The sequence below is a fragment of the Prosopis cineraria genome, unplaced genomic scaffold (assembly GCF_029017545.1).
Source record: "Prosopis cineraria cultivar Desert tree isolate PC_DT_omini unplaced genomic scaffold, ASM2901754v1 PC8, whole genome shotgun sequence".
Lineage (NCBI taxonomy): Eukaryota > Viridiplantae > Streptophyta > Magnoliopsida > Fabales > Fabaceae > Prosopis > Prosopis cineraria.
The window spans coordinates 14,810,769-14,828,357 of NW_026555339.1; the positions used below are offsets into that span (position 1 = coordinate 14,810,769).

The following is a 17,589-nucleotide window of genomic DNA, read 5'->3' on the forward strand; positions in this document are numbered from 1 at the left end:
TCAATAATTTTCAGAATGAAATTCTATAGTCAAAGTCCAAACTTGTATATATTGATTAACTAACATTTCAAAGAAATAGCACAAAACATCCTTATCTTTCATTTTTCTCAAACATCTCTTTTTTTTTTCTAATTTTGACTTCCTTTCAAAGCATTTTATCGGACATCTCATATGCATCAAAATTCAAACCATACTGAGCTTCTTCCTCTGTAATGCCCTTTTCAAAATTTTCCAAGTATCAATATTTATATTAATCAAACACTCTCAAATCCCATCCTTTAGCATAGAAAAATTTAGCTTTAACTTCAAAGGCAAAACCAAATTCACATTTATCTCTGATGACACAACCTAAATCAATTCAGTTTTAACCAATCCAAGTTTTCTTTTCAAACTTCAATTTCATTTTACTCAAATCCCCTAACCAAAAAACACAAAACACACAGCAAAACTTACACAGAGGAACAACCAGCCATCAAACACGCACAGCGATAGAAAAATGCACACAGAGGAACAGCCAGCCTTTAAACACGCACAGCAACAGCAAAGGAGAAAGGACTTCAAGATCCTTACCTCAACTATTGTAGAAACAAGGAGGAGAAGGTTCTAGGCATGCTCAGGAGAGGAAAGAAGACTCTGAAACACCGAACAGGGGAAGGGCCGAACGTCAAGTACGAAAGAAGGAAAGAGAGAAGAAGAAGAAGAAGAGAAATGTCGGCGGCACAAAGGGAAAGAGAAATGCACGCCCAAGTGATAGGTGTACCTTCGGTGCTTAACCATGGTGGCACGAGCTGACAGTAGAGAAGAGAAAGAAGAAGGATGGCATCAACGCTCACAGCTGCTACACAAATAGAGGAGGAAGAGTAGAGGATTTGCGAGCTCCCTAACACCTATCGTGGTAGTGGACAACGCACCCAAGTTCACCGACGATGGATGATTAAAGAGGAGGAAGAAATTTCTAGAGCCACTCTCAATCTCTCTCTCTCTCTCTCTATATCGTTACAGCCAACAAAAAGGAAGAGGAATGAGGGAAAATCTGGTGCGTTACTTTTATTTTAAAAGGAGGGGCATTCTGGTAAGTTGCAAAACTGAAACCAAATTAAAATCCTTCTTTTGCATTAGCCAGTATTGAACTCATAACTTGGTACATGTAAATTATCAATGCACCTCCCACTAGACCACACAATGCTTTGTCAAAATATTTTGAGACTTGATACAAATACAATTAAAACACTTTATTCTATATTTTAATTTTACTTCAACTTTCCTAGTTATTACATTCTCCCCTCATTTTAGAAATTCGCGTCACTAAATTTAAATATGAGCGCATCTCAATCCTAGAATAAGTGCAAATACTTAGCACGTAGATCACATTTCAACTTCTTTTTTTTTTTTTAGCTGCCTCTTGAAAATGATTGTGCTAGAACCATCTTCACCAAAGCAATTTCTTTCAATTGTTGCTTCTTTAATTACTTATATAGAATGATAACAAGAACTTCTTCATTTGTTAAATCTAGGCCTATCTAAACTCCTGAGTCTTAATCACATGAGAAGGGTCATACAAATATTTGCTATGTCATACAACTCCTAAAATTGTAAATACTAGTTTGATCCCTATTGTTACGCTCCCTTTCCACCAACTCCAAGAAGTTATCCTCACTTTCACCAAGAGTCACAATATAAAATCTTAGTATAACGTCTATAATTCAAACTGTTCTTTCACATTGATTCTCAATTTGTGATAGTACCCAAAGCTTCTTGAAGGGCTTGTCAAAAGCATGAAGTAGCTTATAGCTCTTAATCCGTAACTAAGATGGTGAAACTCCATATAACTCCACAAACTCTTCAAATCATTGATGCAATCATCTCAATTTCTAATATTTTGCCTTAACTTGTGCACAACCCAAGTAGCATAAGATAAAGCCTTATTATTATGCCCTTCCTCACAACATCCCTTCAATAAAAATATTTAATGTACAATGAGATCAAATTTTTCCCGTTTGGCACATCCTTTACTTAAGACATACATACTACTATTACGTCTAAATACTCCCTCTAGTTAATAGAAAATTTAACATCATTGCACCTTCTATCACTACCAATAACTTGCATAAAAATATGACTCTTCAAGTTAGTATGGTATCCAATATTGTTCTAAACTTCTTAAATACATCAAAATTCCATAAATATATTCCCTCATAAACTCATCAAAGAATAACCTAAACATCATATTCATTTAGTTCAAAAACTTACAACCCTTACCCTTGTTCACATATCATTTGTTATTTTACTCACTTGCTTTGTCTCCACCATTCACCACCAAAGATCATTCCAACTCACTTAAAATGCCTAAAATATCTTATTAGTAACCAATATAATTAGTAAAGAACAATAAACCTTAATTCCTCTTCACCTAATTTGCATGCATGTTATGAACACATAATTGATCCCAACTTTAGATTTTCATAACTTAAGTTAGGAACATTCAATTGAAGCAAATTAAGATTCCCTAAAAGATATATTCATATACTATCTACTGCTAAAATTTCAAAGTCATTAGAGTCCATTCATCCTAGAAAAATCATTAAACATCATAACTGATATAGGAAACATAGAACTATTTCATGACAGCCCCTGGATTGAATTGGAAAACTCATAAAATATTCTCTAGAGTTCCAAAAATTGCCATACTTAGACGAGTGGAACTTCTATATGTCCCATAAATACTTGTCAAATTTCAACTTAAACTTCAACCTTTAATGGCTTTCAACTTCAGTCATACCTTTTACTACACATTTGGTTATGTTTTGAAGGCTCCATTCCTTGAGCATGCATTCTCTTAGAATTCTTCACAAAAAACATACTTCTCATCACTCATATAGCATGTAAATCTAATTTAGTGCTTAAGATTGACCTTATGACTCAAAATGACCACTTGACTTGCATTAACACACATTTAGTCATATATATCATTCAAATCAAAATATATGAGCTTCAATATTCCACTTTGAACCATCATTCTAGTTTTCCTATCACATGAATCCCAATTATTTTCCTCAAATCATGCATGACCTATTTAATTCCTAACAAACCCATTTGAACCTCATCATGAGTAAAGAATTTAAATTTATACACTTTGCTCTTCAAACTTTGTTTTTGTTCTCAAGGTTGATATTTCAAAATTATGAATTTCTCACTCACACTTATCTTATAATAATTTCATCAAATAAATCTTATTGACACTCATGTAAAGTTAGCAAGAAACTCTTTACCTTCATTCAATGGTAAAAGATTTAAACACTTGATCCATCAAAAGCATCTTACTAGCTGGAATTTGTATCATAATACCCAAGCATATAAGAATGCTTAAGATTAGAATCAAACAATGTATGAATCTTTTCTTGCGGTTTAGATATTCTCACATAATTCAAGCCAACAAAATTAACCAAGATTCAAACTATTTGATTTAAGGACAACACTCTGCATGATATGCCTATCAATACTAATAGCAACTACATATAATCTTACTATATTATACTTCCTGGAGTGTAATGAGTGCATAAAAACATTTGCTGAGGATGAACCCACTGCTCTTACTACTTGTTATATTAAGTGAGACTAAGTTCAGGGCTGGTAATGACCTTAAAGAAATTATTTCACCTTATGACCTCACCCCCCCTTTTTTTTCTTGGAGAAATGTTATATTGTTTCTCATTTAATACACACTAACTATTATGAAATAAGGGGCAAGTTGATTGATTTATAGAGCTATTCTTTCAAATATAAATTAAAATAACTCCCATACAAACCTTTTGCTTTTTTTCCCTTGGTAAAGAGTAAGTGATTTATTATTTTTTAAAAACTCTTCAATAACTCTTTATAAGTATATTATATTCAAAACATGTACAATTTATTATCCTACACTTACAACTCTTATAACACCTTTAATTTAAGATAATTAACTTCATTAAGCATAATGGGTTCTTTCCTCCATTCAAACCAATAAATAACCTTCAACCACTAATATAAAGTCACGAGAGTTTCTAAACTCCAATTCTTGACATATATTAATTTATAATCAAAGATTAGAACTCAAGTTCCTATCGCTCCTCTTATAACAACTGAAGTGTATATATATGTGTGTGTGTGGTGTTATTTTTTTCTTAAATAATAATACCTTCAAAAGCTCCTCCCTTTCTTGTTTTCCTTTACTTGGATGTCCACCTCATTATTTCCCTTAACCTAAAAAGCTAGAAGAGCAAATAGAAAGAACAGAGATTAATCGCACACCAATACACTAACACACAATAACAACATTATAGGACCCTCTATAAGGCCTTCAATGATGCCTCAATTATAATTATGTCCGGATTTATAATGATAATTGAGACCCCAATGAAGTGTCCTTGCTCCACATGAAACCAGGCTCTGATACCAATCTATCACACCTCAAAAATAAAAGGTAACCGGCATGGGTGTGAACTACATCATTCATTCCCGTAAGCCTCAAAATGAAATTTTTTTGCTTTTTAATAAAATAATCAAGTTATATGAAATTTCTAACACTTTTAATACTAATTGTCATAGCAAAGCTTCAATGTTTTTTTTTAACAAAACCTTCCTTATAAAAAGGATCTTAACCATAGTCTATGTGGAGCACTTATAACATTATTTATAGAAGTACAATATACAAATTAAAATTTTACATAAAAAAATTGGAGATGAAAATAGAGATGAACCAATATAGCATCTCAACTGTAACTTAGTAATAAAGTCCCTTGAATGATTTGACAAATGTACAAGTTATCTGTGATAAAAAAAATATTTTTCAGTGAATAACATCCCAACAGTAAATAATTGAACATAAAAAAATTTAAACAATTATATAAGTTAAAGAGGCAACGATCTTTATAAAAATTTAATAAACATTGAAATAAAATGATTCTATAAAATTTTAAATAAAATCTCGAACCATTAAAATCTCATATTAAATAATATTATCACTTGATTGCAAGGAAGCAAATAAACAAAATCAGTAATTATAAATAATTTGCTATTTAAAACAAATGAGATGTAAAATTACCAATAATCAAAGTCATATAATAGGGACTTATCAAAACAATTAACAAACGTAGACACACAGTTCACAAGAATAAATAACCAAACGCGGCTCTTGCCATAAAGACAAAAGTGGACACACAGTCCACGAAGGTAAGTAACCAAAAGCAGTTAAAGCCACGAAACAAACATGGACACATAGTCCACGAGAGTATGTAACCAAACGCAGCCAAAGCTATAAAACAAACGTGAGTACAATACTCGTGAATAACCATCCATCTATTCCATGTGCGTTAGCCATCGCACGGGGCTAGCACCTCCTATACATACCCTGCTAGCTAGGTATACCATGGCATGCCAAGGGCTAACAGAACTGCCGTTAGCAACCAGTGTTCTATATAAAATTCTCTTAAAATTCATTTTCAAACATATGAGAAAATCATCACTTTCAAAATAAAATTTTCATTTTCAACGTCAAACTCGCATAAATCATTTTTTCACACAGCAATTCAATAATTTTTCAAAATGAAATTCTATAATTAAAGTCCAAACTTGTATATATTGATTAACTAACATTTCAAAACTGATAAAGGTAATTTCACAAAATAAAGAAGTTTAATTAAAAAAATTTTCAATAATCACATCATTGTTGTTAAAATGATTTGCATAAAAATGTTATATTTTATTAAAGAAATTTTTATTGAAAAATTAGTTGAGACACTATTCACTTACTTGATGGATTTTCAAGCATATCGCTAACTTCCAAATTGGCCCTTTTTGCAACAACTCGAGATCCTTAAATTCCTATTGTCCAATAATACTATAATCATTCTCTTATATACACTTCACAAATTCAAAATAAACAACCTAAATTTATTCAACAATAACAGTAGATAATTTTTTTTTCTGAACATTGCATTAATTATTCGTTAGAAATTTCAAAAACTAACATATCAATGGCAATCTAGTTCTTGATTATCCATCAAATTATCTATTCCACAAATCTCTAATTTTTGTCTCAATTTCATATAAAGTGTCTTCTATAACATTTTAACCAACGACAATACAACTATCACAAGAATCTTGTCATAATATGTTAGATTCTTCTAGCAAGTATTATTCCAAATACCTTGCAAATACTATTGATTAAATCATGATGTCAAGTTCTTTCTCTTCTCTTCCAATCTTCTTATAACATATAATAGGATTTTATTGGACTTCCTACAACTTCACTGTCAAAAATTTCACAGAAATAGCACAAATAATCCTTATCTTTTATTTTTCTCAAACATCTCTATTTCTAATTCTGACTTCCTTTCAAGCATTTTATCGCACATCTCATATGCATTAAAATTCAAACCAATACTAAGCTTCTACCTCTGTAATGTCCTTTCCAAAATTTTCCAAGTATCAATATTTATATTAATCAACACTCTCAAATCCCATCCTTTAGCATAGAAAAATTTAGCTTTAACTTCAAAGGCAAAACCAAATTCATATTTATCTCCAGCAACCCAAATCAATTCAATTTTTAACCAAATCCAAGTTTTCATGAACTTCAAATTTCATTTTACTCAAATCCCCCCCAACCATAAAAACACAAACAGCAACAGCTAAACACACAGAGCAACAACCAGCATCAAACATGCACAGTAACAGTAAAACTTACACAGAGGAATAGCCAGCCATCAAACACGCACAACAACAGCAAAGCACACATACAGGAACAGCCAGCCTTTAAACACGCACAACAACAACAAAGGAGAAGGGACTCCAAGATCCTTACCTCAACTATTCTAGAAACAAGGAGGAGAAGGTCTGGGCATGATAGCAGGGAGGATGAAAGAAGACTCTGAAACACCGAACAGGGGAAGGGCCGAACGTCAAGTACGGAAGAAGGAAAGAAGAGAAGAAGAAGAAGAAGAGAAATGTCAGCGGCACAAAGGGAAAGAGAAACGCACGCCCAAGTGATAGATGTACCTTCGGTGCTTAACCATGGTGGCGATGAGCTGACAGCAGAGAATAGAAAGAAGAAGGATGGCATCAACGCTCACAGCTGCTACACAAATAGAGGAGGAAGAGCGGAGGATTTGTGAGCTCCCTAACACCTATCTTGGTAGTGGACAACGTACCCAAGTTCACCGACGCGGACGATCAAAGAGGAGGAAGAAATTTTAGTACTACTCTCAATCTCTCTCCCTCTAGTTGTAGCCGACAAAAAGGAAGAGGAATGAGGGAAGAATCTGGTGCGTTACTTTTATTTTAAAAGGAGGGGCATTCTAGTAATTTCATAAAACTGAAACCAAATTAAAAATCCTTCTTTTGCATCAAGCCAGAATCAAACTCATGACCTGATACAGGTAAATTATCAATGCAACTCCCACTAGATCAACAATGCTTCTTGTCAAAATATTTTTAGACTTAATACAAATACAATTAAAATACATTATTCTATATTTTAATTTTACTTCAACTTCCTAGGTTATTACAAATGAAATAAAATTAATTTAAATTATGAAAGCACCAAAATAGCCTCTTTTTAAACATTAAAAAAATAGTGGTTAGATTTACATGTAATGTTGAGAAATTAACAATTAAAATAGAGAAATCAACAACTAAGTTATTTCATAAATTACTTGTCTAATCAATTTATTTGGACTTATGAGGCAATATCAGTTATTTATTTTTCAACTTTACTTGTTGATCCCAATATCACTTGTAAATTACTTTAATTGACTTGACGATCCTTGATTTGTTCGATTAATTAATCTGAACTCATGATATAACACTAGTTGTAGCAACTTGTTATTCTCTGACATCACTTATAAATTACTTGACTTGACTTGTTCAATTAGTTTATTTGAGTTTATGAAGTAATTTAGTTGTTAATTTCTCAACTTTAATTGTTAATTCCCTAACATTACATGTAAATTTGATCATTATTTTTTTAATGTTTAAATGGAGGCTATTTCAATCTTTTCATCATTTAAATTAATTTCATTTTAATCCTTTTGGACTGAATTAAAATTAGATTTTAATGGGCCTTATTTATTATTATGTTAAATCCTTGGTTCTCCGCTAAAATTCTCCCTAAATTATACTCCCTCTATTTTTATATATAAGAAAAAAAAATTATATCACACAGTTTTAGAAAGTTGGTTAAGCATAATAATTATGTCTAAAAAAAGGAAATTGAATAAAATGCCCTACGTTAATCAACATAAGTATGTTATTTCTCGTTAATGTAAATTAGGAGGGGCAATTTTAGTGATGTGTAATAAATACTTATTGAAATATATGATTTTGCTTATATAAAAAAAAAGTAAAAAGTGATAGTTTCTTCTACAAATAGAAACTGGGGAGTATATATGTGTATATATATATAGGTAGATACACACATATTGGTTCTTTGAGATAGAGAAACTTATAATAAGAGCTAAAATCTGAAATTTGAATCGAATGAAGATAAGCTTAAGTTGAGGCTAAATCATTAGTGCTGATAAAATTTGGATCGAATGAAGATAAGCTTCAGTTGAAATGAAGATAAGGCCTCATTTTTTTATTCAAGGTGAAAAGGAAATGACACTTTTTTGTATTTTTTTCCAGCGTGTATTTTATTAAAGGCGGTTCCCACTTGCGTTAACTGTGCTAGTTTCAAAGATGTGAGGTTCAAAGTTTCAAGCTAAAGACAACAATGTTAGGTGGAAGACTCCAAATATGGTGAACCAGCTTCTCCAACCAAATTATAGGGCCCCAAATTTTTTAATTAGTAATGTTCAATACTTATCTAAAACAAAAGGAAAGGAAATAAAAAATGGAAACTTGTTGTAATTTATTAAAGAAGCAGGTTCCTACAAACTTTCAAGGAACTAACCCAACAAACCAATGGTTGATCCAAAACATTAAAAGTGAAAAGAATCAATATATGTTACTACTTGAACCTCTTAATCTAGCTTCTTTTCACTAAATTTCTCTCTTCTTCCTCCATTTTTCAAGTTCTTGGTCATTTCAAGATTGTTTAATTTTAAGATTCTAAAATCTTGTAAACTATGCTTAAGCCCTAAGCGATCAGCGTAACATTTGTTAGATTTTTGAGAATCATGCACTCCTACAAACTGGGGAAGCATTCTTTACCGTGAAAGTGTAATTAATTAATTGATAATTATTAAAAAGTCAATTATAACAATAACCTGAACAATCTAAAATTAAATTTTGGGGCGTGAAAGAAAAATAAGTACCGGCACGTATTTAAATGTTAAAATCACAAGTGCAGAATTCAGGAGGTTAAGTGAGGATCTAATTTAGTGCTTTTTATCTTTTTTGGTGTTTGCATACAAATTTTTTAGTGAATATTATTAGACCCGGTCCTATTTATAAAGTAGAGATGAAAGATTAATTTTGATCATATTTATAAAGCACTTAATTATTTTTTATATTCATTTTTATCTTTCTTCGATTACTAAATATGCTTGGAAAAATTGATAAAAACAATTTTTTTGTCCTTATTAGTAGGTAGGGGTGCAAATTTGATCGGTCTTGCAAGTGCAAGAGATTGATATTTTAATAATTCCTGGTATATTTCAGGAGTGAAATCCAAAGGAAGATAGTGATCTTTGTTATTTAAGAAAACAAATAATAATTTTGAAAAGTATTTAAATTAAATAAGAAAACGATAAACGCGATGAGACAATGAACCAACCAGTCAAACAAATGCCAGGATTATGACTCACCTACCAAGAAGGATTATTATAATTCAGTTAATTATCTCCCCTTCTTTTATAGTGACAATTGTTTCTAAGATGTTATAACTACCTTCCAGTAGATTAGAATGCATTTAATTAGAGTTAAATCTAGCTCTCACTAGAATCTACTTTCTAACTAAATTGTGAAGGTATGATTTAAGTCACCACAAACTTCTAAATTATACTTAATTTAGTTATCTATGTCTATCTCTCTAAATCTAGGTAAGTTCTTCATCTTTCAATTTATCAAAGAATGCATGAATAGATTATATACTGGCAACATATATAAAAAGTGATTAAAACAATATAGATAAATATAAAGGCAAACATAAATTCTCATAGAGAAAAATCAATGTTCAACGAGAAAATTAAGCAAAACTAAATAAAGAACAAAATTCATTGCAGCAAGTCTACTCCCTACCTTGACTGGAAGTTTAGCAAGAACTCATAGAATCAAACTTAAAATCCCAAATAAAAGACGTAAAAAGAATCTAAAAAAAAAGAATAGAGAAAGCTCCCGGCTGGAAAGACTTCTCCAAAATCTATAATATGCTTTCTAGCCTTCTAATATGAGATTGAATATGTTAAGAGGCTTTTGGGAGATTTATTTATACTAAATTACACCCCCATAGGCTTAGAATTGGTCCAAATCACTCTTTATATCATTAGATATGAGGATGTCTGATTTAAAATATTTTAAAATATAATTTTTGTTCTGCTTCCTTTGTCCTCATGTGATCGTGCTTATTTTGGTCATATTCGTGTGCCGTCGAGTGTCAAATGGCTTAGAATCTCCGTTGTGAGTTACATCAGCAAGCAGATCTTCACACGCTTGTTCATGAGCAGATGAGTCTTTTTCTCTTGATTCCATGGCCCTTGACCATGGGTTTCGCATTTTAAAACATTTTGTATGTTGTTTTGTCTCCTTTTCCTAAAAATACACTAGAATCTTTAGGTAAGGTATTTTATTTAATCTTAAATTCATGCATTAAATAGTCAATATAAGAGCAAAAATATTATATAAATATCTGTAAAATACCTCCTCATCAAAATTAAACTTATTAAATTTTAAGATAAATTTAATAATATTCAAGTCAACTTATTATTTTACTAGTACATTTCTCAAAAACTAACGGCCCCATAATTTACAGTTCAACTGAATTTTTTTTCCCCCAATTCACCTCACTCATTTTCCCAGTTACAGTGATAACAAAATCAAAATGAAAAGACACGGAAACTTATGAATTTATTAGTACATCACTTTCTCATAAGCCAATTTTCCACCCACCTTCCAAGGCCAATCACTCACAGGCTCCACCAACTTTTGTTGACCAAATTATTGAAGTTAATTAGAAAAACATATGGATGCAAGCTTAATCTATTGAGAATCTCTATCACTGTACATCGCCATCTTGCCTTCAATTTTTTCTGTGAATACTCAAAAAACCTTTATTCAAATATGGATGCTATTGTTGAAGCTGCTTGTTCTTCCTCTTCTTTGAACTCGAAAATCCAGCCATGGAAGCATCATGTTTTCTTGAGCTTTAGAGGAGAAGACACTCGAAAAGGCTTCACAGCCCATTTACACGATGCTTTGCAACGAAGGGGTATCATAACCTTCATAGATGATGAGCTTCAGAGAGGAGATGTTATTTCCCTTCAACTCCTTCGAGCAATCGAGGATTCTCTCATCTCCATTGTCATTCTTTCCCAGAATTATGCTTCCTCGAGTTGGTGTTTGGATGAACTCCAAAAGATTCTTGAGTCAAGAGAATCATTGAAAAGAGACGTCATCCCAGTGTTCTATAATATAGATCCATCTGATGCAAGACATCAAATAGGAGCCTTTGCAGATTCCTTCACAAAACACTTTGAAAGATATTCTAAAGAGAAAGAGAAGGTAGAAGGATGGAGACATGCCTTGAAAGAAGTAGCAAATATATCCGGCTACCACTCTGCGGATCAGTAAGTTTCACGTATTTCAGTTTATGAATTTTAATTTTAGATCTACATGAACAACAATAGGAGTAAGGAATAATTACTGTGGTTGACCTTCAAATTTACCTTAATTATATGAAATACTTCCTGTTTTAAAAACATAATCCATCTATCTATCTAATATTATATTACACATGTACCTTATTATCCAATTTACTAATTTGTAGTTGCAGTTAATTTTCCACATAATAGTGGACCACGTATACTTCAGTTATTGTAAAGATCTAATAGTCCATGTTTTTATTTTCTTTTTCATGCCAGAAAATTTTCTTTTCAACTAGAAAGCGCTTTGAGCATAAAGTTAACTTCGCTGGAAAAGAAATTCCGTAAAGCGGTTTTGGCACGATATGTGTGTGTGTGTGTGTGTATTTATCCTATGTCGAAAACAGAATCAATTTAATTTAAGTAAACCTCAACAGAGATTATTATAGTTTACTCCATGTTACAACGTTTGTGCATATTTTAATATTTATAAATTAAAGCACCATAATTTAATATATAACGCTCCATATTATCGGTAAGATTTAAGTTTTGTTATTCTTTTCCAATCTCACTATGATGAAAATTTTGAGAGTTCCTTCTCAAAGAAGTAATAACTTGATAAATGTTTTTATGAAAAATGAATAATGTATGTATTATATAATATACTTCTCCTTAAAATGATATAAGAAAATCATAAAGAGAAATATTGCGTATGCATGTTTGTCTCTCCTTAAAGAGGCTGAATTTATTGTTATTTTTGGTCTTGACAATAGCAATTAACTTCTTTTAAATATTCTCCTTCATGTAGGCTTGAACCAAAGTTAATTGAAGAAATTGTCACAAGTGTATGGACAAAACTACAGCCTCACATGTCATATTGTTACAAAACTGAACTTGTAGGAATGGAGTCAAGGATTGAAGAAGTGAATGCAATTTTAGAGATTGGATTGAATGATGTTCGCTTTTTAGGAATTTGGGGTATGGGCGGTATCGGCAAGACATCCCTTGCAAGAGCTATCTACGAGATAAATTGTAATCATTTTGATCTTTATTACTTTTTTGCTAATGTTAGGGATGTTTGTCAAAAGGAAGGATGTGTTCCATTGCAAAGAAAATTTGTTTCACGTTGTGGGAAGTTGAGAAGTATAGAATTTGACGATGAATATGAAGGAATGAAGATCATAAGGAGCCTTCTCTTTAATCAAAAAGTTTTAATAGTACTTGATGATGTAAGTGAGATGAACCAGCTTAAATACCTAGGAATGAAGTCAACATGGTTGGGTCCTGGAAGTAGAGTAATAGTAACAACTAGGGATAAACAGTTACTGGCAACACATGGAGAATTTGAAACATATTCTGCAAAATTATTGAACAATGAAGAATCTCTTCAACTCTTTTGTCAAAGGGCTTTTAAAAGTGATAAGCCAACTCAAGATTATCTGGAGTTGTCTAAGAGTGTGGTTCAGCTTGCTGGAGGCCTTCCTTTGACACTTGAAGTGCTAGGCTGTCATCTTTATGGAGCAACTATTGCAGAGTGGAGAGACGCTTTGGAGAAAATAAAGAAATGTCCACCTAGTGACATTATAAATGTGCTTCGAGTGAGTTATGAAGCATTAGATAATATGGAGAAAAAGATTTTCTTAGACATTGCATGCTTCTTCAAAGGAATGTGTAAAGATGAATTGATAAGAATATTGGAAATTTGTGATTTTCATCCAACAATAGGAATCAAAAGACTTGTTGAGAAATCCTTATTAGTGATTGGCAGACGTGATAAAGTGAATATGCATGATATATTACAAGAAATGGGTAAATATATTGTTTTTGAGGAATCACCAGCTAATGTCGGTAGACGCAGCAGACTATGGTCAACAGAAAACATTAATCATGTATTGAAAAACAATGAAGTAAGTTCAAGCTACTCGAGATACTTTATTATATATATGTCATTTTTGTTTCAAAATTTGTATTTATAGCTTACTTTGTTCTTGATTTTGACATAATTGTGCATGGTTATTATTATTTGTCAGGGAACCAATTTAATTGAGGTCATATATCTTGACTCACCCATGCAATATGAGGCAAGTTGGGCTCCTGATGCATTCTCAAAGATGAGTAATCTCAGAATACTTATCATATCATGTGATGTACATCTTCTCCATGGACTCAAATGTCTTCCTAGTTCATTAAAAGTTCTTGAATGGAAGAAGTATCCATTGAAATATATTCCAATTGATGTTCAACTTCATGAACTTGTTTACCTCCAAATGCATCATAGCACACTCATAGAACCTTGGAAAAAAACTCCGGTAAGAAGATTTAGCAATAATAGCTTTAGATACCTTTTCCATATTAATCAACATTAGCATTTCAAATTTCAAAAAATCTAATATTTTTCTTTGTTGTGTGTCTGAACAGATGCTTGAAAAGTTAAAGCTCATTGACTTAAGCTATTCAGAAGATCTAATTCAAACTCCTAATTTTTCAATGCTTTCAAATCTTGAGCATCTAATACTTGAAGGCTGCATAAAACTTGTTGAGGTTCATCCTTCACTGGGATATCATAAGAAAATTGTTGAAGTGAATTTGAGAGATTGCAAAAATCTTAAAGCTATACCTGGAAAAGTGGAAATGGATTCTCTAAGGACATTGATCCTTTCTGGCTGCTCAAGAGTAAAAAGGCTTCCTGAATTTGGGGAAAATATGAAATGCCTATCAATGCTTGAGTTGAAAGATTGTAAAAATGTTATATGCCTTCCGAGTTCTTTAAGAAACCTAAAATCTCTCAAAAACCTCAACATTTCTGGTTGCTCAAAAATGGTTTCACTGCCAAACAATTTGGAAGAAAATAAGGGTATAGAGGAGCTTGATGTGAGTGGAACTGCGATAAGAGAGATACCATCATGTGTTGTTGGTCTAAAACATTTGAGAACACTAAATGCAAATGGGTGTAGAGGTTTTTCACATGATTCATCAAAGAATTTACTTTCCCCAATTGTAAACATGCTTGGGTTCAATAGATATGAGTCTGCTTTAAGCTTGATGTTGCCTCCTTCAATCTCAACTTTATGCTCTTTGAGAGAATTGAATTTAAGTTATTGCAGTTTAAGTGTCGAATCAATTCCAAATGATCTTGGGTGTTTACCATCTTTGAAGCTACTTGATCTTAGTGGAAATGATTTTAGCCACCTACCTTCTGGAAGTTGCATTCTTCCTCTTCTATTCTCAGGTTTATCCTCATTGAAATATTTGGGTCTCAAAGATTGTAATCTCTATGATGGTTCACTCCCTGATGATCTTAGGTCCTTATCATCCTTGGAAGTACTAGATCTTGGAAGAAACAAATTTACTACTCTTCCTTCTGGCTTTGTTTCAAATATTTTAGCTCTAAGATCTCTTACTTTGGATAGTTGCACCAGGCTCTTATCATTGCCAGTTGTTCCGCCCAATGTAGGATATATAAGTGCCATAGGTTGCCATTCTTTAATGGAACCCTCATCATTTCTAGGGTTCCTTTCTTCATCTTACTATTTTTCAAACAGGCCATCAACTGGAATACCTTATCCAATTCGTTATATAAGTCTAGGGAGTGAAATCCCACCATGGTTCCATAATCAAAACATTGATTTCTTGGCCGAGATTGAAGTTTCTTCCACCGAACGTGTTTATCAATCACGTCAATTTGCCATGGACAAAGAGAATATTGGTTCTTTTCAGTTTCACTGCATTGTATCCATAAAAGCAGATCTCTCTCGATTTCGTGGTTCAAGTGAACAGTGGGGAATTTCTCTTTGCTTTGTACTACAAGACATAGTGCCAACAAATGCTAGAAACCTAGACCATCGCCTTGCCATTTATTATGGTTATGAAACTGATCGTGATAATTTAATACGCAAGAAATATGACTGGGGTTTTAGTTGGGAGACTTATTTGGAAGCCTATGATCCTCATCTATGTATTGTGTTTATTCCTTCTGGTTTTCTGCCCAAGGAATACAATCAAGTTGAGTTAATATTTACTACTGCAAGGTTCTGGCCTAGAAGTAGAGGTTTGGTTTTAATAAGAAAGTGTGGGTGGCGTGTGACAAGCAAGGAAGACATTGAGGAGTGGCAGAGATCAAAGAATGCAAGCATGCTCCAGATTCCATGAAGATGCTGAAACAGAATTATAAACTCAAGTGGCTACTCCTCATTGGTAACTCTACATCTTCTTTCTAGTTTCTCCCCCTTTTGAAATCTTTATTTTCCATTTGTATTTCAAGTTATAGTAATACTTGCATATAGACAGATATATATACGTTCACTCATAAGCAAGAGCTAAAAAATTGTCATGGTCTTCATGCATATTTTAAGTTATGAACCAATTTATATTTCACGGATTCAAATTCATGTGTTCAGCAGTAGTTTGGGGAAATGCTAACATGTTAGACAGAAAAATAATACATAACTCCTGATACAGTAGGAGCTGATAATATTTTAATGTTCTTGACATAATTGGAGATCATGAAATCTTCTGTTAATAGAGATTGGGATCTGTAGCTGTCAATTAGATGAATAATTGTTTTTAATTTGTTTCTATGAATGAAGAAATAAATAACTTCAGGCACGAAATACAGTGAAAAGAATAAAATTGGTGCCTTGAATGCTGCTTTTAGAGACCAGGAACGCAGGTATTGTTAAATTTCAATATATGATTGAACCTCTTAATCAAACTTCTCTGGATCTCTTTCGCTTTTCTTCCTCTCAGGATTAAATTTTAATTATTTAAATTTATTCATTTTGAAATTCTAACAAATCTCAATAATACTATTGCAAAATATTACAAACCAACGCTTTAAAAAATATAAATAGCAGAGATTTGTAACATGGAGAACATAAAAAATTTGAATTTCGGTATACTGACGAAAAATAAATGGATGTATAAATTATTAATACTGAAAGCTGCTATATACATATATATATATATATATATATATATTTGGAGGTTAATTATATGATCAAATTTGGTGCTTTCACCTTCACTTCTGTGTTATAACTTTTTATTGAATATAATTAAACATGTATTCTCTCCCATTGTATAGAATTTAAGTATAGGTCGCACTATTTATGCTACTATAGATTGTATATGTTGTATTGACATAGATTTTACTTGTTTCACAGAGAATCTGGGAGTAACATAGGCAGCAATGGGGGAAGAGAGAGAGAGAGAGAACAACACCAGCACGTGCCTTCTTTGTTGATGTATTTATTTTAAATTAATGCACGAGCCTTCCAAATTAGTAGTGTGAAACATTGTATATATTTGCAGAGTCTATAATATAAGTGATTCAAGAGGATAGAGCACGTTAATGGCTGGGGAAATTGCGGAAAAGAAACTGATGGTATAGTCATTCACTTAGTTGAGTAAAAGGATCAAGATCTTTCAAGTAAATTATGATCTATGCTCTTTTTTTTTTCACATGTATTTTCTCATTCAATTATAATTTATATGCATGAAGTAACTTGGTCCTTTTACTCAAATAATTAATTTATCATTTGGTCTTTCTTAGCAAATTCCCCTGGTTGGCTTCTATTTCTTCAACTCAATGGAACTTTTTGCTCGAAACTTGGTTTGTGTTTTCTGGGTCTTGTTTTGCTATTACTGTGCTCTTTCCTTGTTGGCCACATCTTGTTCTTGTACTCTCAGTTTTTTATTTAATTATTTAATACTTTCTTTTGATAGTTATAGAGATGGCATCTGCTGACTGATAATATTTGTAATTCTTATTTGTGCATAAAATATGTATAGCCACAATCATTTTGTTTCATGATTC

The 17,589-nt window shown here is 32.1% G+C and overlaps 1 protein-coding gene and 1 long non-coding RNA gene across 2 annotated transcripts; one reads left to right on the plus strand and one right to left on the minus strand.

The window, feature by feature from the left end:
* Nucleotides 1-3,964: 3,964 nt before the first annotated feature.
* On the minus strand, nucleotides 3,965-7,263 carry LOC129318044 (uncharacterized). The gene is made up of 3 exons (XR_008595152.1): nucleotides 7,036-7,263; nucleotides 6,842-6,907; nucleotides 3,965-4,804 (listed from the first exon to the last, which is right to left on the minus strand). It is a non-coding gene; the product is annotated as an uncharacterized LOC129318044 (long non-coding RNA).
* Nucleotides 7,264-11,102: 3,839 nt separating this feature from the next.
* Nucleotides 11,103-17,207, plus strand: LOC129318006 (TMV resistance protein N-like). The gene is made up of 5 exons (XM_054962493.1): nucleotides 11,103-11,762; nucleotides 12,586-13,684; nucleotides 13,808-14,086; nucleotides 14,196-15,971; nucleotides 16,937-17,207. The coding sequence occupies exons 1-4, from the start codon at nucleotides 11,257-11,259 to the stop codon at nucleotides 15,924-15,926; spliced, it is 3,615 nt and encodes a 1,204-aa protein (XP_054818468.1). The 5' UTR covers nucleotides 11,103-11,256; the 3' UTR covers nucleotides 15,927-15,971; nucleotides 16,937-17,207.
* Nucleotides 17,208-17,589: the final 382 nt, after the last annotated feature.